This window comes from Semicossyphus pulcher, unplaced genomic scaffold (assembly GCF_022749685.1).
Source record: "Semicossyphus pulcher isolate SPU_LCO1_2020_fin unplaced genomic scaffold, fSemPul1.0.p SCAF_11, whole genome shotgun sequence".
NCBI lineage: Eukaryota > Metazoa > Chordata > Actinopteri > Labriformes > Labridae > Semicossyphus > Semicossyphus pulcher.
Window position 1 is genome coordinate 15,285,814 of NW_027211615.1, and position 22,646 is coordinate 15,308,459.

The following is a 22,646-nucleotide window of genomic DNA, read 5'->3' on the forward strand; positions in this document are numbered from 1 at the left end:
TTTGCCGCCTTATATTCTGTCGCCCAGCAGGGTGAGATGGTTTATTTGTTGATCTTATTTGCATAAGGTAATTATGGCTGCTGGAAATGTCTGAGCATGTCTCTCTTTCTGTCTGTGTGTGTGTGTGTGTGTTAAGAAGTGGCCTAAGCGGCAGTCATGGTTGCAGACTCACAGTTCAAAAGCAGGGCAGCAGGTAGAGTGAGGAGACGAAGAAGTGGAAGGGAGGATAAAAAGGAAGTGAAAGGGGGGGGGGGGGGGGGGGTTGGGGTAAGCCAGGAGAGGAGAGGTATAGGATGGTATTTGTTAACGCTGGCATCATTTTGGACTCCGTTCTCAGACGAGGGAGAATGACACGCAAAGGAGAGGAGGGGGGAGACGAAAGTCTGCAGGCTCTGTGATGGACAGGCCTGTGTTTGAAGAGATTTATTGAAATAAGGCTTTCATGATGAAATACTGTTTGCATTCTCTCGCTCTCGCTCACTCTCCCTGTCATTCATCTACAGTGCTTTGTCCTTTTGGCTGTGTGGATAATATCCTCCCTCACGCCTCCCAAAAGTTGAATCTCTCAAAAGTCTTCATCCTTCCTCTCTCACTTGAAGACTATCTTCAATCCTCCTCCTTTTTTAATAAGACAGCTTGGCAATCCTGTTTCGAATCAAGCACAGAGAGCACTAAGTCCTCCTTTTTAAGTATCTAATTACTTGCTTTTTAAATACAAAGTATCTTAAGAAGCCACTTAAAGTCTTCCTTCAAAGCAGAGGACGTATAAAGTGTATTTAAAGTCAGATTGCATAAGGTAGTGTGTGATGTTACACAGCTGGGAGGAAGCCAACTCTGTCTCTGACTCCCCCTTTAGATATTTCCACGGCTGCCACAGGCTCTTTTCTCTCGGCTCCCCTCCTTCCTGTGATGCTGCTTAAGAGGGAACAGTGTAAAAATAAAAAATAAAAAAGTCTCAAATCTCTTCAACTACGCTTTGCTCTCTCATTTTCAGTCTTAATTTCCCATGTTATTATATTTTAGTCGCAAGCTTGAACCCATCCGAAAAGATCCATTCCCTCTTCGCAGCCTGTTTAATTATGAGAAATTAAATATTATTATGGTAGCTCTGAGTTAGTCAGTTTTATTATTGTGATGAACTAAATGTTCCGTTCTTTAAAAGGTCACACGACTATGATCCTGTTATTAATGTTTCATTATACACAGACGTGCCAGCAGCTATGTGAGGCTAAAGGCACAGCAGTACTTGACGGGAATGCTAGCTTACGCACAATGACAATGCTATCTTAGAGATGTGTAGCATGTATAATGTTAACAATGGTTACCATCTTGATTTAGCATGTTAGCATGCCCACATTTGGAAATTAGAACTAAAGATAAAGAAGCACTGAGGTTGATGGTTTTCCCTGGATTGCAGATAGATTGACCTCCCGGTTTTGCTAGGATGATGAAGGTCAGGGGATCACTTATGTTCTTAGGATTCATCCTCTGAGGGGCTTGAATGATGTATTAAATGTCGTCGTCAATAGCCAATAGTCAATAGCGTATTTCACTCCTAACAAAAAATGTCAACATCTTGGTTGCTGGAGGACAAGAGATAAATCCTATGGGGACCAATGTCCATCAATCACCACCACAGCTGCAGATGTCCAATTGTCCGTCCATCTATCCATTATCTTATCTTGGTCAGGGTCGCGGGGGGGCTGGTGGTCAATCCCAGCTGTCATTGGGCGAGAGGCGGGGTACACCCTGGACTGATCACCAGTCAATCACCGGGCTGACGCACAGAGACGGACCACCTTTCAGTTATTGCGATTTGGACTAAAATGAAGACAGAGAGATCGTCAACAACTTGAGTATTTATCAGTCGCTCCAGGAGGTTGCAATGTTGCATTCCCTGAAATCAACGCAAATTCAACCAGTTGCCACAACTTTTTCTCGGCCTTGCAATTTTGGCCGATTGCCGCAACTTTTATCATCCTATTTCCCCGCGCTTGGGAAGTTATTTCACCTAACTCATCCATACATCCATTATCTTTAGCAGTGGTTCCCAACCCCCTTAGGGGGGCGCCAAAGATTGCTGGGGGTGCGTGAGGCTTTTTCTGCACTGAGATTGTCATGATTAGATTTTCACATGTTAAATGAAATCATTAAAAAGTCTCATTCAAATAAAGTCGGTACTTTGTAGGCCACACCGCTGCGACCTACAGGCTGACTGGTGTTCATTTTTGCCAATCAAGATTTGGAATGAATCACTTGGTATACATGTGTGCCAGCTGGGGGGGCTCAGCCTTGCTTAGATACAAGTTGGGGACCACTGATCTGTAGCACTAATCCTGTAAAGGGTTGCGGCCAATGACAGCTATCCCAGCGAGCGGACGAGAGGCAGGGTTACACCCTGGACAGGTCACTGACACGTAGCGACAGACAACCGTTCACGCTCACATTCACACCTACGTGCAATTTTAGAGTCACCAAATAACACAACGAGCATGTCTTCGGACTGTGGGAGGAGGGAACCCACGCATACACAGGGAGAACATGCAAACTCTGAACTGGGATTCGAACCAGGAACCTTCTACCTGTGAGGCCACAGTGCTAACCACTGCACCACCATGCAGCCCCAAGATGTCCAATTGTGGCCGAGATATTACAGAAAGAAAAACCAAACTGGCCAAACTCCATTGTGATCCGTAGAACCCTGCTACTCATCTTGCAAAGACCCGTCTTCAAACTTTCCGTCAGTCTTATGATGTCATGAGTCCTGGTCCTGATCCATATTCATCACAAGAGGGGAATCCAGATGAACAATCCCCAAATGAGGTTTTAAAGGGTTAAAGCCTGTTGCATTAAAATGTAATTATATTCTGTGTGCATTATCTTCAGAGCATCAAGGCAGCACGTACACACATAACACACTGCTGAGGCTAACCTAGTTTTTAAAACATTGTCTCTCTTTGTGTGGTAACCATCACACAGAGGTTACAGAGAAACAGACAGGCCTTCCATCTCTGGAGACGAAGCTCGTAATAATCCTAATGAGTTGTGTTTATGTCATGTCTAACACTTAGCCATACAGTCAGTGGCCTCATTAGCACTAATTCTGCAAATGGTGTAAACAGTATGTGCATATGATTAGGAGGAAGGCGAGGGGGAGAGGAAGCCGCTTCGAGAGGAATAATCACTCCGTGAACGGGCTCGGCTGCTCTGCGGGTCGTAATGCACCATGAAGGGGACTGATCATAAGGAAGATACAGGCCGAGTAAAGTCAACACAGAGCATCTAATCAAAGCTGCAGAGATAACTTGTTCTCAAATATCCGTAGTCAACTGCAACAGGGCATTTAGAGTGCATATTTGTGTAATAGGGCCCTTTCTGCAGCTACTCCGCACTACACGGCTCCCATGAGTAAAATATAGACCGCTAATGATTGTGGTACAAGGGTGCAATTTGTACAAGAGCACAATTTGTACAAAGAGAGGCAAAGTGAAGTCATCGGGTCCGTGGTGCTTTTCAGTGATGGGGAAGTCATTCGGTCTAACTCATTATTCCAGTCAATTCAGCAACAGGGAGTTAGCGCAGCGGTCCGGCACTTCCAAGGTCGAGCGGCAGTTTGAACCCTGTTGAGGCCACGAATTGAAAACGTCGGCAATGTCCGCAGGCAATGGAAAATGTCAATAGATGCGGGCAAAGTGCTGTCTTATCAAATGATCTCGATGCTTTCAGGGGAATGTTTTCATCCTCCCTCATAACTTAATTGCTACCAAGTAAACTTTGTGCTTTATTTTTTTCTTTCTGAAAAACTTCTCTTCAGGTGGAATCAAAAAACAAATTAAGCTACTTAATAAAGGTAAAATATATTCTTTCCAACTCGCTGACTCCATCTGAGCATACGACCTGAAAATAAGACTTCTAACGATGATTTGTGGGCTTTTATCGTGAACCTAAATGTCATAATGAGATGTTCAAAGAGCTAAGCACCTTTTCTGCATGACATCCTCTAAAGGCGTGCTCTGTCTATCTAAACAGTACAATTGTGTGTGCTTTAAATGTGTGTGTGTGTGTAGCAGGGGTGTGAGTGATCAATAGTCGGTGAGAGAAAGCAGACTGCAGGCAAGATAAATGGTTGAGTGAAAAATCTCAATCTCTTCGCTCAGCACATTGGCGTACGGCGGCTGCACATTCACAGCTACGATTATACCAAACACATGCATTCTCTCTCTCTCTCTCTCTCCCACACACACACACACACACAGGGAAAACCTCACACATTAAAGCATCGACAAGCACAGGTAAACAGACCTAAACACTTATATAAACAGGGGCTATTGTGAGGTATCGTGTAAACACCACGAGTAGAACAATTACACTAAAGAGCGGCTCTATTTGGCAAACGAGCACTTTAGTCAGTATAATGAAAACTTCCAGTGCGAGCAAGTGGAAATCGGCTCATTATGCCTTGGGGAATAATGGAAACTCAGCGTCCGTGTCATTGAGCCTGGCGCTGCTCCGTCATGCCTGGGAGACGTAAGCGGATGGGAAAGCAACAGCTAAAGACTTTGAAAGTCGATATTGGGCAACGGAATCTACAACATGCAGAAAGATGAACGTTGTCGTGGACAGAGACAACTGAAAAAGATGATTAACAAGACTATTTGATTTGGAGGTAAATAAAACTGTAAACATGTGTGTCATCAAGGATCAAAATGTTATGGTTTGCATCTTTATGTTATGTTAAGATAACTTTTGAAACCTACAAGAACACCCAAGGGCTGGTTGGTTCTTTGTTTCAGTCTGACTTCCTTTAGGTCTAAGCAAGGTTTGTAACTTGGTTTATATTTTGGAACAAATTCTAATTGAACAAAAATGATGGTCAAAACCTGTAAAACACCAAAGTTGTACAAAATATCTTTGAAGTGGTAATCTCGAAGATCTCAGCGTCGTTCTCTTTGGCGGCACCAATGGCGATGAACGGTAATTGCGGGAGCACACTTCCCAGATATCCAAACAGTGTCGCATGTCTGATGTCCACGCTTTTTTTTTTTCTTTTCAGACTGTGTGCCTTCATTTGAGCGTCCAATTTGTTTCTTTTTCTTTGGATTTTCACTTATTTTTGAAGTTGTATCTGTAGTCATCGATCTTTTCTTTGTTTGTTCAGCCATAGTAGATTACTGTTTACTCGCAACACTTGCAGAGACCGGAAAAGCAGCCGCTTAGCTCCACCTACCCTCTCTGGCAGACCAACCACTGCTGGGTGATGGAAAACGCGTCACTAACTGGGCGCCGCTTGTGATTTTTTCGCACCAGAAACTCAGTCCATAATCATACTTTATACTGCAAATGGAAAGGTGGGCTATAGGCTCAATCACTATTGTGTTACCTCTTCCGGCGATAGATAGTGACTTAACAGACAATTATGTAAATGAAAATCTTCGAGATTAAATACTTTAAAGAGACTTAAAGGTTCCTTTCAGTTGGGACTTTCTTTGTTCTCCCTGTGTGGGTTTCCCTCCACAGTAATGTACAATATGTCCAGTTATCTATGTTACTCCTGTGACCGTCCTTAACCAAAGCACTGGCCTCAGAACTTAAATTGCTCCCTGGTCTATGCTGTGGCTTCCCACTGCTGCTTAATAATTGCTATACAGTAGGTGGGTCAAACACAGAAGGCAAACTTCCCCACTGGGACCAATAACGTCCCTAATGTGCTACCTGGTGCATGTTAAACATTAATATATTGTGGTCAATTTAGTATAATTGCTGTAAACAAATAACAACATGGTGAAGGTGCTTGGAGCTTCTGTGTTGTTCTGCTTGAACTACAAGATCTTTAGGTTTCCTTGAGTTAGATACATTTCAAAAATATGTAACGATATTGTTGCTCATGAGGGCCAAGGCTCACGGCCAAGGCTCATTATTGTGCGCGGTGAGCGAAGGCTGGCCCCTGCGGTCCGATCCAACAGAAGAGCTACTGTAGCTCAAATTGCTGAAAAGTTCATGCTGGTTCTGATAGAAAGGTGTCAGAACACACAGTGGGCCGAAGGACAGCGAGTTCAAGGTGTCGACTTGGCCTCCAAATTCCCCAGATCTCAATCTAATCCAGCATCTGTGGGATGTGCTGGACAAACACGTCCGATCCATGGAGGCTCCACCCCGAATCTTTCAGGACTTAAAGGATCTGCTGCTAACATCTTGGTTCCAGATACCTCAGCACACCTTCAGAGGTCTAGTGGAGTCCATGCCTCGACGGGTCAGGGCTGTTTTGGTGGCAAAAGGGGGATCTACACTATATTAGGCAGGTGGTCATAATGTTATGGCTGATCGCTGTGTGACAAACCATCCTATCCAGTTGAACAAATTGAAACACATAGAATTGACAACAACCTGGTTACTGTATGCCGTTGTATACCACTCAGATGTAGCGTAGCAATGATGCTTTAAGGATGTTATTTAACGTGGTGAGATTATAGAGGTTCAGTCATATATTTATGAGCATAAATGTCAGCTAGTGACATGTGTGAAAATGTATAGTGCTGATTTGATAAGGTAGAGCAGCAAAATTGATGCAATGGTTAATCCTTCCTGAAGGCACATTTATTATTGTATGTGTGTGAGATGTGGCATTTTTACAATGGGAGATGATGCTCAGTGACATTTATGAATATGTATGCGCTGTTAATGTTACTGTATGTTATATGGATTTGTATTTAAAGGCTGCTCTGTTTTTAATGTTTGCATTTGATGCTGTTTATTTAAATGAAGAATTCCTTCACCTTCGGTTCCAGTGTTCTCCTGACAGGCGGTTTCTGTTGCAGAACCCCCTTATAACCACAAAATAGTGAGGAGGCAGGCTGTTGATTGAGGCTTTAAAAACACATCAAACGCCTCCCGTAAACCCTCGGAGAGTTGTGTTTCTATTTGCAACTGAATGACTTCTGTGGCTCGAGTGCTCGGCGTCTTATTGCTTGGGTATGAAATTATGTGATAGCGACGAGAGAACTGAAAGAGCATGAGAGTTATTGAGACACTGTGTTACTGCTCTTCAAGTGGAGAGTGGGAAACACTTGGAGACAGCTTGACACACTCTTACACAAACACACACACACACACACACACGCACTTGCACATAAATACACCTGCTGTCGCACAAAAACAGATCTAACGTTCCAGCACGCTAACAAGATAGCCTGCGGGTACACATGTGTAAACAACATACATACAATATAAATGCTACATGCATAAAAACAATGAAAACACATGCGTCTTTAGCTAACATGTTTTCCTCTCCCGGACCTCATTTGCAATGCAAAGCAATCACGTGCAAGAAATTCCGATATGAGCACCCTGTCATACATATCTGAAATTAAATTATCGGCATGCTGCCCTTAAAAGATAAGAGGAAGCGAGATCTAAGGAAAGCACAAGAGGAATGTGTAAAGTGTGCACCGTCAAGATAGCATTGTGGACAGAGAGGCCTGAGATTTGACGAGAAGGGGAAACAAAGAATCAAAACAGTGTGTTAGAAGACGCGAAGGGATGATAGCAGGAAGAGCAATATAATGCTGACAGAAAGAGGCACATAAAGACAGAGCTGTCATGCCAAGAAAGCAATTCATAAAGTTAACTGACAGAGGAAAAAAAGACGGAAAGGAAAAAGGGCAAAGAGAGCACACGAAGAAAGGAGTGAAAGCAGAGGAAGAGACGAAGGCAGGAGGGTTTAATGGTTTTCTTTCCTCTTGCTTCTATCAGTGTTCGAGCAAAAAAGTTGCGACTGCCTCATCAATAAGAGCTGAGTGAAGGCAAGACCTGGAACACAACGATAACAAGCACACACTCCGGTAGCACACACTAAAGAGGAAAAAAAACTCAAAGGCAACGACAGATAAAAAAAAAAAAAAATGAAGAAATGAGCAAAAATGAAGGTAGAACTGCCAAAGTGCAGCGGCGAGGAGGAGAAAGCTGTATATATTTTAACTTAATGGACTTGAACTTCACTCGAGGCGGGAGGTTGGGGAGTGATTACTGCCATTAGGATGCAGGGAGGATGCGTGTGAGTCAGTGTGCGAGGATGAGCATGTAGTGTTGATTGTAACTTTTTGTTGTGAGAGTGTGTGCGTTGTTGCGCACAGTCCTGACCTTGAATGTCAAACGGGACACACTTATCCACTTCTTCAGCTGGCCTCTTTCCCTTTTTCCGTTCTTTTATTTCAACATTTTACCTCCCGTCCTTCCACCTAGGCTAAAACCCACGAGAGCCACAGTCCACTCAAGGAAAAGGTCAGAGCCATTTATTCTCTTATTCAACGCCTAGCACAACCCGGCAACCCTGCCACCACTCATCTTCTGCGACTACCATCTTCCTCTACCTTCTCACTCAGATAATCTGACTCTCTGGTTCCTGTTCTGTTTGTGTGAGTCGGAAATGCACAGTCAGTCATGTGATCTGTTGTTGCTGTCTGAAAATTTGTGTGCCACCATATCTTCCAAATACTTTAAATCTGAGATTCACACAGTCAAATTAAAGGGGGGGAATTGTGCTAATTTGAAACTTCCCATTTCACTCTGGAGTAGCTTAGCATAATTTACAGTTTTACAATTTGCTCTGCCTGAAACGACTCAGTCAGCTCTGTCCCTTTAAGAAACCCCGCTTTCTTCTGATTGGCCAGCTCTCCGAAGCCTGCTGAGACTTTGTGACATCACAAAGTGCAGCATGTAGAAAAACCTGCAGACTGAGCTGAGAAGCCTGGGGATTACTCCAACATACTTTTACCTACAGATTTGAAACTTCACCCACATTTAGTCTGGACATCCAACATTGTAACATTACATACAGTATGTCTTAAAATGTGAAACAGCATAATACCCCCTCTTTAAAGACAATCCAACCAACCAGCCAATTATGTTAAAATATCTAGATGCTATAATTAAGACATCTGGGGGACAAACTATTTTAACACAAACATGCAGCCACACAATCCAGAGAGTTTGTGTTAGGGAGAAGTAAATGGATTACCACTCTCATGTGTTAAAGGATAATTATAGTTATTTTCAGCTTTCCCCAGTTTGTTCTATTATCATGTCTGATTTTGTTCCTATTTTTTGCGCTCTACATCACGATAAAGCCTTTTGTGTTTCCATGAACAATGCTCTCCTTCTAAGCCAAATAGTTTTTAAACTAAAAAAGGGATTAAAATGTGTTTTAATCACACTCGGAGAAACAATGCTTGCTCACATTGATTTGGATTTCTCATTATTTGTCCCTTTTCAATCCCACTGGCATGTTTAAAAGGCATGCACCACTTGGACTGTTCCAAATCCCCACTCCTAGAGTGGTATGCTCAGCCTCCTATTAAGTCCGAAAAGCAGGTGTTGCTGTTACAGGTGCTAAGTACTGTACATTGGAGTGCCTTATAAACATTGTAACACACATATATCAGTCATTGATAGAGTTAATTGCTGTTCCCTTTGATGTTGAGTTCGGGACATAACAATGTTGTTCTATGCAGCCAAATGCTTGTCAAACCCATGCAACTTTATTTGTAATTCTAGTGGCGTTCTAAAAGTTCCCAAAGATAACAAATATGTCAGTTGGAATTCTGAGTAAAAGTGAATAAAATGCAATAACCTGAGGATTACTTTAATTTGATTGAATAGTGCAGCTATTAATAAGAGCAAGTCTTTCATTCAAGGATTTCACTCAGTGTATATTGCTTTGATTAAAAGCGGTTAACTATGTATGTATTTACATGTGGGTATGTGGTATTGTCACTAAGTGGATAAATATTTCTTTTAACTTTAATGCTGCTTGACAGCAAAAATGAAATGAAAACTGATGCGTGGTTAGAATTGCTTACAGCTCAGGAAAGAAATAACAGAACCACTGCAAAAATATGTTTTTCTCTGGTTCTTCTATTTATAGGTTTTGTTTTATTGTGTACAACATTTCTCACTACTTCCAAATCAAATATTCTCATTTTGGTATTTTATTTGCAGAAAATGACGACTGGTTGAAATAAAAAGACACAAAAAAGATGGATTTCTTATAAAGAGAGATGCTGATTTAGGGAACATTTAGAGCCCTCTCTTATTTTTTTTCCCATGCTGTATATGGACTGTACAGTTAGATGTGTTAGCTTAGCTAATATAACTAACTAGACTACACATCTATTTCCAACTTACATGACAGGAAACATGTTCAGAGATTGATGATAATGGTGATTGCTAGTGTGACCAGCTGACCAGGGTTCTTGAGTCTTTTCTGGATCATAGTATGGGCTTGGTTTCAGCGCTATGCAGATGACACCCTCATTTATACATCCCAAAAAGCCAAACATGGCCGCTCTTTCCCGCCTTTTTCTAACTGCTTCGAATGAGATCAAAGCACATAACACCTGGTCACTCTCCCACTGGCTTTAAACCTTAAGACTAAAATGGTTCAGCCCACCTTTTTATGCCTGCTATCTTATCGACATGCACATGCGCCCACCTGCCCACTTTCCTCCTGCAACCCCCTAAACCAGTGGGCGACACAGAGTTCTGCTTTGTTTTTCTCCCTGGCTGAAAAATTTCTCTGACTGAAAAGCTTAAACCGGCACTTAGCCCTCTCAGGTTTCAAGAAAGTTCTTCAAAACCAATCTGCTGAAAAAACATCAATCTTTGGGTCCCTGTTGAAGCTTCAGCCTCAAACTTTTAGATTGCTTTATATGTGTGACAAATGCCTGCTGTTTGTCGTGTCTGTCTTTCTTAGATGTCTTCCTTTTGATTCTGTTTTCATTTGTGTTGGGAATTTGTAGCATTTTAAGCATTTTATAAAGAGTTTTTCATATCTAATTAAAAATCATCCATCTATATATAGTAACAGGTACTCAACACTGACCTGGTAGAGAGTGTGGTCCTTGTTCTTGAAGCAGGGCATTAGGCGGGAGTAGATCTGCAGGGAGTAGTAGTAGGCGGCCAGCTGGAGCGACAAGGCAGAGTGACACTGCTTCTCAAAACACCTGTTGGCATCCAGGACCTGGGCGGATGGACGGACAGATATGAGTAAGAAAGGAAACGCAAGCAGGGTTAACAAGCTCTCCAGGAAACATCTATGCGACACCCGCTCCTCTTCCTCGCTGAAACTCACGAGGGATTTCATGACCTCTACTTGAACACAACTTACAGCAGTCGCCAGTGGGTGTCTCTGTCATGTATTCTGTTGTCTTTGCTGTCAAAGACGCTGACTGTTCCTTTGGCAGCTGAGGCGAGGTAGACAGGAGACATATTGGGAAGCGGTTCACGGGAATGCTTGAATGTTGATTGAATTGAGGGAGGCATGAAACGGTTTCAGACACGACATGTATTGCACCGCTAACATTCGAGGTCGTCGCAATGTCAGCCTTTTGAAGAACTGCTGGTGTTGTGTGTCATTCAGCCTTTAAAGTGCACACTGATGATGCAAAGTGTCAAACACAGTCGCTCAAACAGAAAGGGAAGGGATCATTTGAGGATATGTATTCACTCTGCATTGTTGCACACATTGCGAGAGTCTGTTAAAAATAAAGCTCAGTGTGTGTGTGTGTACGTGCGTCCGACTGTGTGTCCACCTACCTGAGGCAGGGCCAGTAAGTAGGACAGAGCCAGCATCATGTCCCTGGGAAATGCATCGTTGGCCAGCTGCAGCAAAACTGGAAAAAACAAGGGAGGGATGGAGAGAGAGAGCTTTAACTAAAGCAGTGTGGATTAACAACCAACCCTTCCCTCTTGAACGAGTCTCATCCCACGTTTGTTGAATACAGACGACAGAGCCTGTCAGAATACACCTCTCTGCGGGCCAGACAAAAGAAAGGGAGGGTAAAAATAGAGGGAGATGAGAAGAAAAGGGGGGAGACAAAGTCAAGAAGCATCATTAAAAATCCCCCCTGAGTTCTGGGATTGTGTCCATCTCCTCGCCGGGCTATTGTGTGCCTGTCTGTGTGCGTGTGTTTGCATATGTTGTGTACAAATCTTTCTCCAGTGTGCCTTGCGTGCATATGTGTGTGTGTTGTTTTCGTGCGCAGAAAGTGTTCAATATTCAAGGAGTAAGTACATGCCCACTTCTAATAAGTGCTCTCAAGATGAGTTCAAACTTCATCTGAGTGCACTTTAAAGTCGATTCTCCTGAATGCTAAATCAGCCTTTGAATATTGACACAGACAGATGAGAGGTTTGATGACAAGAATCTAAAGTTTTCTGCCTTTAACTGGTTTTTGTCTGTTTGAACCGCTGATTTGACCCGGCAGGTAAGGTCAACCGTGAATATTGTCCTTATTTCACACTATTACACGGCTGTGTTAAATACTTCATTCTGATTGGTTAATTACAGCATTCCGAGGTCTGTTATTTCTCAATAACAGGCCCTTGTTATGAAGAACAGACCGCTGCGATGGATGGGGCTCCAATCACTCAATCCAGAGGACTAACTATAATCACATCAATATGCCGAAAGATGTTTGGGAAATTTGACGTCGGTCTGTGTACAGAAGGGAAAAAAAGAAAAGAGACACAGTCCTGCCGCCCTGTCGGGGTTCCATCCCGCAATAACAACTTGCTCACTGTACATTATCCCTTACATAAATACTAACTGCATAAAGTTTACTTTGTATTTTTGAGGTTCATTTTTTACCTTGAATAAAGTTTGACAAAAAGAATCCCAACTAAAGCTCCGCTCAAAGATTGATGGATGAGTCTGACAGGTGCTGGGCTCAACGGCAACAGAAATCAATTAAGTAAAAATACTGTGAAAAATGTGATGATTGATTATTCATTTGAGGAATATTTCATGAAGGCTCGCCAAAGGGGTTCTGGTTTCTGCTTCTTAAGGGTTGAAAAATACAAGGCGTGGCGAATACACACTGTTCTCTGACACTTGGTCAAATATTAATAGATGAACCAAGAAATAATCAGACAGTGAATTGTTGTTGAAAATAAGGCCGCCCTAAACAGATTCATATCCATTAAAATGATATAATAAAAACTGTGATTTGGTTGAAGGCTACACAAAAAGCAGTAATAAGTAGGCTCTAAGTGTGGGTTGCTTTGTCATACTATACACGAATCCGGGGAATTACTGTAAGTCGACAAGCCGCTGTTACTGCAGCGGTGTCTCTCTACAACATCAGTGTGTTTGAATGAACTGCCCCACTGGTACACACTCTACATTGCCTGGGTCCTGCATATGGTTGGGGGTCTGCTGTTGTTGGGCCCTGCTAGAAAGTTAACATATAAACAAGCTCCTCCGCCCCTCCCTCCACAAAACCTCACCGAACCCCATTACAAATCACCTTCCTCACCGCAACAGCCACACATTACTAAATGTGCATTCACTTTCTGTTTGTTCTTTCTTTGCGTCTGTTTTATTTTTGGTTCGTTGTTTGTTTGATTTGTGCTTCGGTAACGTCTGATCTTTTTGCAGCTGTTTCGACTCCATGTTTTATATGTGTTGTACTGCGTTTCACTTGTATTGTCTTGACATTTTCTCACAAACCATGTAAAGGACATCGGGCAGAACCTGTGGAGTTAATCAGCTGCTTTAACAGTTGTGACAAAGTTTATCTTTGGGAAAAAGAGCCACACTGGCCGCGCAGAGGGCTAAGATATTCTTCAGAAGTGGATCGAGAATATCACAATGATTATTATTATAGTCATTTCGTCCCTCTCTAAGTGACCTCTAGATGCAGTTTGTTGTTCATCATCAGGCGATTATTTAAATGATCTCGTATAACGTTCCTCTATATTAGCTAGTTAGCATAATCAAGTAAGAACTGCATGTAATTATTACAGAGCAGCTGCAATAGCAGATTCTATTTCTCAGCAGCAGACACCGAGTTGCACTAGATGGCCTTGGTCGCCGGATTCGTCGATAAATGTACTGTCAAGGTGTACTTCTCTTAATGTATTTAACTTGTTAGCACTAACAGATAACGATGCAAAATGTACACATTAATTACATAGTTACTTTTCTTTGTTTATTTCACAAGTTTCAGACAGTAATTATGAGCAGCTGAGAAAGTCTGCTAGTTATAATTAGGAATCATGGATATTTCCAACTTCTGTTAACAACCTTGCCAGATGAACGCCAGCCACTGCACAATCCAAAATCCATCGCTGTAAAACAACACAAATTCAACTGATTCAGTTGATTTAAAGTGTGAAATGTGATCCACAGACTGACAATTTAGGGCTTTACGGAGTTAGTGCAAGTAGAGTAGAGCAACGGGACGTTTCCTGTTCTTCCTAATGTGCTTCCTAAGACCTCACAAAGAGTTTTTACAATCATCCAAATGTTTTCTCGAGCTGCATCACCCCCACGTGTAATAAGTTTTAATGTTCTGCAGCTGCGAGTTAGTCTTCCATTTGCTTTGTGCATTGCATTGTGGGATGCATGAAAACACACATAAAAATCCGGCGTACTTTCAGGAGGATTTTGAGTTTTTTTCCAGCATTTTTCAGTCCAATACAAAGTTGGAAACATGGAGTTAGTATGTAATATGGCGTTTGGACACTGCATTGTCCTAAAGGCTGATGGGATATGGAGTTCAGATGCACACAAAATCCCACTAAAAAGCACACATTTGCCACAATGAGCACCAAGCACTGTAAACACAGTGACTCCCTTACTTAATCACTCTCTAACTCACTCACTCACTGTGAGGAAACAGTGGGGGAGAGCCGAGAGAAGCAGAGGCAGACAGAATCACTTTGTAGTCTCAGGCCCAAGGAGAACAAAAGCCTGTGTCGGTGATAAGAGCCTGAGACAAACTGGAACTGACAGAGGAAAGTAGAGCATGGACACTGGGAGAGAGAGAGGCAGAGGCGGGGGGCAAAGCGAGAGGCATACACTGTAGAACAAAATGCACACTAATATGCATACGTGCACACGCAGGCCAGTACCTGACGTGTTGGCTGGAGGTTCGGTGTGTGCGTGCACCGGCTTTAAGAGCCATAACGGCTCTCTTAAACGGAGTGCCCACCCTCCTCCTTTTCTCCTTTTGCTCTCCCCTCCTCTCCTCTCCTCTCCAACCCCTCGGGTTTCAATGAGCTACACCTCAGAATGAGCTGATTACACGCCTCTCTAAAGCTACTGATACCATCGGGACAGGAATTACCAGAGGGGTAAACACACACACACACACACGCACACACAGAGGAGATAACCCTGACTTTAAAGCATACAGTATTTCTGCTTGTGAGCGAGAGAGAGAGTGATAAAGAGACGCAGCGTGGAGGAGCTGGTGCGTGAGACCGGATGTGTGTGTTTTATCTGTGTGTGTGTGTGAGTGCGACTCCTGCTCCTGTGTCAGCTAAATAGGGCAAATTGTTAGCGGGATGGTGAGACAGTGACTTATTACTATTTCACCTGTGCAGGCAGTGTGGAAAAACAACTGGCCTGGTCAACGAGCAGCCAATAGCAGCTCTCCGTTCTGCGTGTGCGTGCGCATGTATGTTAGAGTGCATCTCCCCCTTCGTGCACCTTACTCAGCTCAATCCACATGAGTCACTTTGCACTCGTGTCATCATTAATTACCTCCAGCTTATCTGCGCCAGGTGAGAAATCAATATATTTATTTTCTTAAAGGCCATCTCCTAGTCTGTTTTCGAGGACGGCCGGCGCGGCGGCCCGACGTGGCAGTCATTAATCGAAGCTTGTTATCAGCCGCGACGCCGTCCACACCGCCCCTTCTCTTTCTCGCCACGTCGCGAAGCACGCCGCCCCCTGAAAGGAAGGTGACTTTTAAGGAAGGGAGATATTCACTCGAGAGAAAGAGCTTGTGTGTGATATGTTTCAGCAAAGAGCGTGCCTTGCATTCTTCAGCGTCCACCTATTGATATTCAACCGCACACACACATGCGCGGACACACACACACACGTACGCTCGCTCTTTATTTTTGTGGAGCCATTGATTTTGGCGAGCAGCGGCGATCCATCACGCAGCGCGGCCTTGATGTTTTGACTTGATGCTATCTCTCTGGCATCGCTGCGGTGACGCGTCGTTATTTACTGTTGCCGTGGGGTGCATGGGTCTACATTAATTAATCAATATGAGGCTATTGTTGCGTGTTGTCCCCGCAGTCCGGCGCATGTGGGCTCCCTGGCTAGACGGGTGAGGAGGGGAAAGGTGGGGGAAGCAAGCGGCGCTCGCTTTTCTGCAAATACCACAGCTTCACCGAGACACAGCCCGGGTTAAATACTCACTCAGTCTCTGTTTGACACGTACGCAACACTTTCAACGTTCTTTACATCTTTTTTTTTTTTTATAAAAATCAAACAATCTAAAAAAAGTTCACTATTGAGCAGAACTGCATGAAAATGGCAAATCAATGCAGCTGTGAGCCACAAAATCCTCCAACTACATTACAAAAGATTGTAAAATGAAGATGGATATTCAGGACTTGATGATTTAGTAAGCAGCAACGGGCAACTCTGAATCATTCTCAGCTTATATTTTGGCACTTTGTTTACCTTGTAGGTTTTGATCAATATTTCTAGAGTACTGTGCTCTTACCGGTTTGGCAGATGACCTGACCAGGTCTCGCACACGCAAGTTATACGTGAAACCCCCATTCACTCATTCATAATTTCAATTTGGACAAGATGATCTAAATGTTGACAACAACTCAAAAAACCTTTATTTGTGCATTTTTACTATGAACAGAAAACATGCAAAAAAAAAAGGAAACATGGCGCCCCAGATGGCTGCAAAATGTAAACAACATTAATGATAGACCAATTAATCGGGCCGATAAATAACATTTGGACATAATCAGCATCGGCCGATGTCTGCGCTCACAAGGCCAATAACAAAACATGTCCGCATACACGGGCAGCCTCATCTGTGTGGCTGGCTTGAAGCATGCGCTGCACGGAGTCTGCTGCAGGTACTTTCTCTACACAGTCTACGCTCACTTCCCATAACAAACCAGCCAGACACAGTCACATGCATATGTACACATAAGGCCATCGTTCTTAAAGGGGATGGCTCCGCCGTTTAACACCTAACTCAATAACAATTACTACAATAATGTTGTTTATTTACTTTTTATGAAAGTTTATAAATTTACGTTCTCTCTAAAGGGCACTAAAACTATTTTTTTCAAAGTTTAGCTTTTTGATTACCAGTGGACATTTATTAAGTAGATATTTGTTAAATCTAAATTAAGTGTCAAGTTTAGCAGTTTTGTGTCTCATTTGTTATTATCATTAAATTGTTGTATTTTATCAAATGCGAAAATAAGCAACATGATATCGGCCATCAGCCGCCCTGCTCTCTAAATATCGGCATTGGCCATTGAAAAACCCATATCGGTTGACCACTAGACAATATGGTCTGTATATTTAATTTCTATCACAGCACAGTCTCACTCAGTCAAGACTTTGGACGCAACAAAGTGTAAAATAATACTGTAAAAAACGCCACTGAATGCGAATGCAAGATTATTTCATGTTCTACGCTCTGATTGGTTGTTTTATTTATTGACGTTTTGCTCCACCAGTGACGTGCGGCTAATATCCTGCTACACAGCACAGCTCCATTTATTGTCAATTAAGTGAGTGTTGATTTTGGGACGACATCTGTTGTTGTAAAATTGTCGGTGTGCAGTCCATTGTCTGTGTGTTCAAGAAAATAAGTAACGAAAGCATATAGAGAGAAGTTGTTTATGCTCTGTTAGAAATATCATTTGAGACAGAAAGGAAGTCAACTGCCAATAAGGTTAAAAGAGGATGTTTTAAGTGTTTAATTGCTTCTAAATCATTGCGTGTTAGTATGACGATTTTGTCAGTATTTAACACAATGTATAAAGAAGTTGATGGAAATGAATGCAGTTAACTGTTAATACTGCACTAAAACATGCCTTGCTGTGTGGTGAGATACAGCTACGTATGTTTTACTGTATAGCCTTGGTGTGCATGTATCCTTATTTGAAGTTAAAGTAATTTTCATGCAAATAAATGTCTGTTAAGTCACTATCTATCGCTGAATGAGGTAACACAATGGTGATTGAGCCTATGGCCCACTGATGAAAGCCTTTGCATTTGCAGTAATATAGTATTATTATGGACTGGGTGCCCAGTTAGTGACGCATTTTTCCATCACCCAGCAGTGGTTGGTCTGCCAGAGAGGGTAGGCGGAGCTAAGCGTCTGCTTTTCCGGTCTCTGCAAGTGTTGGGAGTAAACAGTAATCTACTATGACTGAACAAACAAAGAAAAGATCGATGACTACAGATACAACTTCAACAATAAGTGAAAATCCAAAGAAAAAGAAACAAATTCGACGCTCAGATGAAGGCAAACAGTCTGAAACGAAAAGCGACCGTCAGCGAGGAAAATTACAATTACAACCGGAGCCGATCGTGGATGTCTGGTTGTCTGGGATGCATGCGCCCACAATTACCTTTAATCAGTTATGAACGCTTTGGTCGAATTTTTCTTGCTATGTTTTTATTTGGCTGAAGCAGTTAAAGGTGTATTATATGTATATATTATACGTGTTTCAGTATGCTGTATATGTCCTTTATATCTGTTTCAGAACCACACCCACCTTGTACACCTTCAGTATAGGGCAACATTTAAGGAACAGTTCAAGTGATTATATAATAAAGTGTGTGATTCAAACCCTCAACTAAGAAATAGTGACGCCCTGTAGCGATTCAACTATCCACATCAGCATAGATAGCAGAGCAAGTCTTTTTCAACTACTCTACACTATACACTACACTATATTATTGTAAGACAAGCTCGCTGCAGTTTATGAGAGATTTTTTGTTTTTTCTAGCGCAGACGTGGACAAGTGGAGCGTGGAACAGCTCAAGCTGCACGTCAGCCACTCAAACTAAACTTCACACAATGTCAACAGATCTGACAGAAAGTCTGCCCAGTTTCATAATTAGTCGGGGGCTACCAATCAAAGTTGGTTTGAAGTGTGTTTATGATATTTCTTACCCTCTGTGGCAGGAAACAAGGTTTCTCCTTCCGTTTTGGCCTCAGCTAGTTTGCCGGTCCTCAACAAAACCTCAGCAAAGTTTTCCTGGGGCACGTCTTTGTAGGACGAATACACGTCCTGACACTAAGAGGAAGGAGAGAGAAAGAGAGAGAGAGTGATGAACAAATATCTAGCACTTATTGTACTGAGGGAATCCCAACAGTAGAGAGAGAGAGTAAACAAATCATCTTCAGAGCCTTTTGATAATTCCTTTATAAGATTCCTGAACGCCAACTTATTTCTCAAGTGTCTGTCGCTTCAACCCCACATGTCTCCTGTCCGTCTCCAGCGCTCTCGCTCTCATCCATCGTCCCGTCTTGTTTCATTTGTCGCTCTTTCTCTCTCAATCAGCCTCTCCCTCCCACCCCACTTCCTTCATTGAAACTGTTGAGGTAAAAAAATAAATAAAAAAACAATCCCATTGATCAGCCGTCTCGTAGACGGACGGACGTGGGGAGCCATTATTGGTGGACGGATGATTGAAGATGGATGAGCGCTGGAGATGGAGCGGAGGAAGGGATTTGGAGGGGCCTATTAAAGTGTCATGAGGGGAGATGTATCGGCCTTCTGTTTCCCCCCACGTCCACTCTTTTAGCTATCCACATGATTTGTGTCTCGGAGTAAAAAGCCCAGTCATAGCCCAGGGCGACCATTTTCTGGGTATAAAAGGTCAAACTGCTCTTTTTTTTTACCTTTCTTCTCTTCAGCTTCCACACCTCCTTCTGTCGATAATGTTAGCTTTTAAGTTACTATGATGTTCTCTCCCCCTCCTTCTAATACGATACTACTTTTTCTGTTAGTGTTGCTTTTTTTCATCATCGTTCATAAGTGTAGTCTTTAAAGTGCTCTTATTTCTTCCAAATTGCTTTCGGCATTAAAATTACTTAGTCTAAAATCAATATTCATTTTGTTTCCACACTATTATCAAATATAGGAGGCAAAAAGAAATCCAATTAAATGCCTTAAGTGGTGAACCTACTCGGGTGCTTTTCCTCTACTTTAAGAAGGTGGCCTGAGAGGGACAAAAAGGATAAATAAGGGCAACAGGAATTCTAAAAGTTGGGAAAATAATAGACACAGTGGTCATCAGCAACTCACCACGTCTACATAGGGATCCTCTATGAGCTCCTGATAGAAGGGGCTGCAGCCTTGACGCTCCAGGTTGGAGTTCTCACAGGCCCCTGCCCGGCTGGTGTCTCCCGCGTCGTGACCCTGAGGAGCCATCAAAACATCATTAAACTTTCACACCCAGCCCACAGCGCTGTCATCCCTCTCTCCGTCCCGCAGCTCACAACCTCTCCGTTTTGTCTCTTTTCTGGAAGCTCGCCGCCACAAAGAGCCACCAGCCCGAGACGCTGGCGAGACCTGAGGAGCCATCAATCTCCGCGCCGGCGACCACCGAGCCGGTCCAGCCGCCGGCGAACCGCCAGATATTGAAATATTCAACAGGCGGGCCGATTAATTATGTAAGAGATGACCTCTTGATTGGTTGTTTTTGGATGTGGACTATGAAGTGTGTGAGCAGGCAGCTGGGGCAGACATGTAACTGTGTATTCTCACACACACACAGTGCTGCAAAGGAAGCAATGGAGTTAAAAAGCATTAAGAGAATACATGTAGAGGAAATGCTCTTTAACAGCACACTACTGTTCAGGCACCCAAGTGCATATAAAACACACGAAACACATTTAAACCCACAAGTTTGTTAGTTTGATCTTTGATCTCCAAAGTGTGGGTCGTGGCCCCGTGTTGGGCCCTTAAAGTCCTGCAGGTGGCCCACGAGAAGTCCTTCACAAGAAGTAAATAAGGTTTTCTTCTTCTTTTTTTGCACTGCATTGCCGTTGTCCCACTTTTATATACTATTTTTTCTGTGTTGATCAGAGTTGTGTGATTAAGGGTGCTTTCACACCTGTCCGAAAATCCGGTTCATTTGGACGGGCCATGGTCCGCCAGAAAAGACGGGACTCGGTCCGTTTCCAAATGAACCACGGTGCGGGTTCATCGATTCAGGTGAGAACATAAACTGTATAAAAAGATGGACGACATGACAGCTCCCTAAAAGTGAAGCCAAAACCTCTCTATCGCCCCCTGCTGACTGGCTGCAGTATAGGTCATAAAGCCCGCCTCCTCCATGTTAACAGATGGGACATGAGTCAAACTATAAAATCAAAATACATGTCAAATACATTTTTCTCAAACATGGTTTCTGTCATTATAGTTAGTTCTTATCATGCTGATTTACATCCAAGTGTTTATTTTTCTGTCAGGTTTAGTTGTAATGAGTTATTTGATGCTGTAAAAAGGATGATTGACAGCTCTGTTGACAAATACAGCTCCTGCAGCCGATCTGTTCCTGATTAGCAGAGCAGAGGAGGAACGGCGAGAGGAGACGTAACTAAAACAATGACTTCAGTCATTGAAGTTTACATATCTGTGAAAGTCTGCTTCAGGCCAACACAAGAAGCTGTTCTGCTGTTAAACATGCCAACATGCAGAATTTTTGCTGTTTTTTTTCGGCAATTGAACTGTGTTTTGGTTTGTTTTTTTCCACCCGCCGATCTCTACTGCGCAGCTCTGGCTCCAAATGACGTCACCATCAACATGGCTTCAATATCTAATAATGAGAGCAGATAGAGACGCGTCGTCCATCTATATACAGTCTTTGGCAAGAACATAAACAGACTTAAAGTAGGACCTCATAAAGGAAGCAAACCAAAAACTGTGCATTGTGGGTTGTTAAGGGGTGCTTACACTTGCAGAGACAGACACGCAGCCAGGCAGCAAGATGAGACGAGGACAAACGTGGGGGAGCAACGAGGAAATAGAAGTATGGGCTGAGCAACACGGAGGTATTCAAACTGTCCAGTGAAAAACTAAAGGAGAGTGCAACTGATTGATCTTAGGAACAATGTCGGTTACAAGTGAAAAAAAAAACATACAACAAAACATTAAAGTCTGCGATCGTGTTTAGTATGATTGAGGAGTGTGCTCTCTCTCTTTGTTCACTTCAGGGAGTTTTCCCACGTGGAAATTCTGACCAATCAGAGAGCAGTTTCCTTGCATCAAAACTTTGGGTCCAGCTAAAAGCTGCAGTGTGAACACAAACCAAACACTGTAACAATTTGGTCTTTGATTCGGATCAAACAAACTGACTTTAGGTGTGAAAGCACCCTGAAAGTTTGAGTAGGCCCCAGAAGTGTTCTTACATGCAGCGGCCGCAGGTAGTTGATTGACTCCTTCCACCAGCGATGGTCGCTGACTGCGGTCAGCACGGCCTTGGTGGTCAGCCCTGTTGTGGTCAGCACCTCCATGGTCTTAGCTGTGGTCCTGTGCAGGAGGTCCCCGGCCGTCCCGACAGGGGAGCCCGCAGGGGGAGCGCCGGCCTGGAACATGACAGGAACGTTATTCTCGAGCATCACTCTGGTGTCTTTACAACTTGCAGTCATCCCGTTTTACCATTAAAGGCTCCTCTGAACACTTTGGGAATGAGACGCAGCATGAGAGGAGTTTTCTGATCGCTACATCTGTATATTAAATCAAAGGGAAAAACTCTGAGCTGAGGACTCTTAAGTATCACTGCGGTATTAGACATGGTCTGTTTTTTATTCCACACTTGAGAGAGGCACTTCAATAAGCGCAGGGCTCTT

General features: G+C 43.0%; 1 protein-coding gene across 1 annotated transcript in view; it reads right to left on the reverse strand.

Moving 5' to 3' along the window:
• The window catches only part of nbas (NBAS subunit of NRZ tethering complex), a 185,129-nt gene that overhangs the window by 79,087 nt on the left and 83,396 nt on the right, over positions 1 to 22,646 (reverse strand). Inside the window, exons 37-41 of the mRNA XM_069657356.1 lie at positions 22,206 to 22,382; positions 20,098 to 20,211; positions 18,960 to 19,083; positions 11,590 to 11,666; positions 10,877 to 11,014 (exon numbers count right to left, since the gene is read on the reverse strand). Of these exons, the coding sequence (XP_069513457.1) occupies positions 10,877 to 11,014; positions 11,590 to 11,666; positions 18,960 to 19,083; positions 20,098 to 20,211; positions 22,206 to 22,382 (630 nt within the window). The remainder of the gene's footprint in view (positions 1 to 10,876; positions 11,015 to 11,589; positions 11,667 to 18,959; positions 19,084 to 20,097; positions 20,212 to 22,205; positions 22,383 to 22,646) is intronic.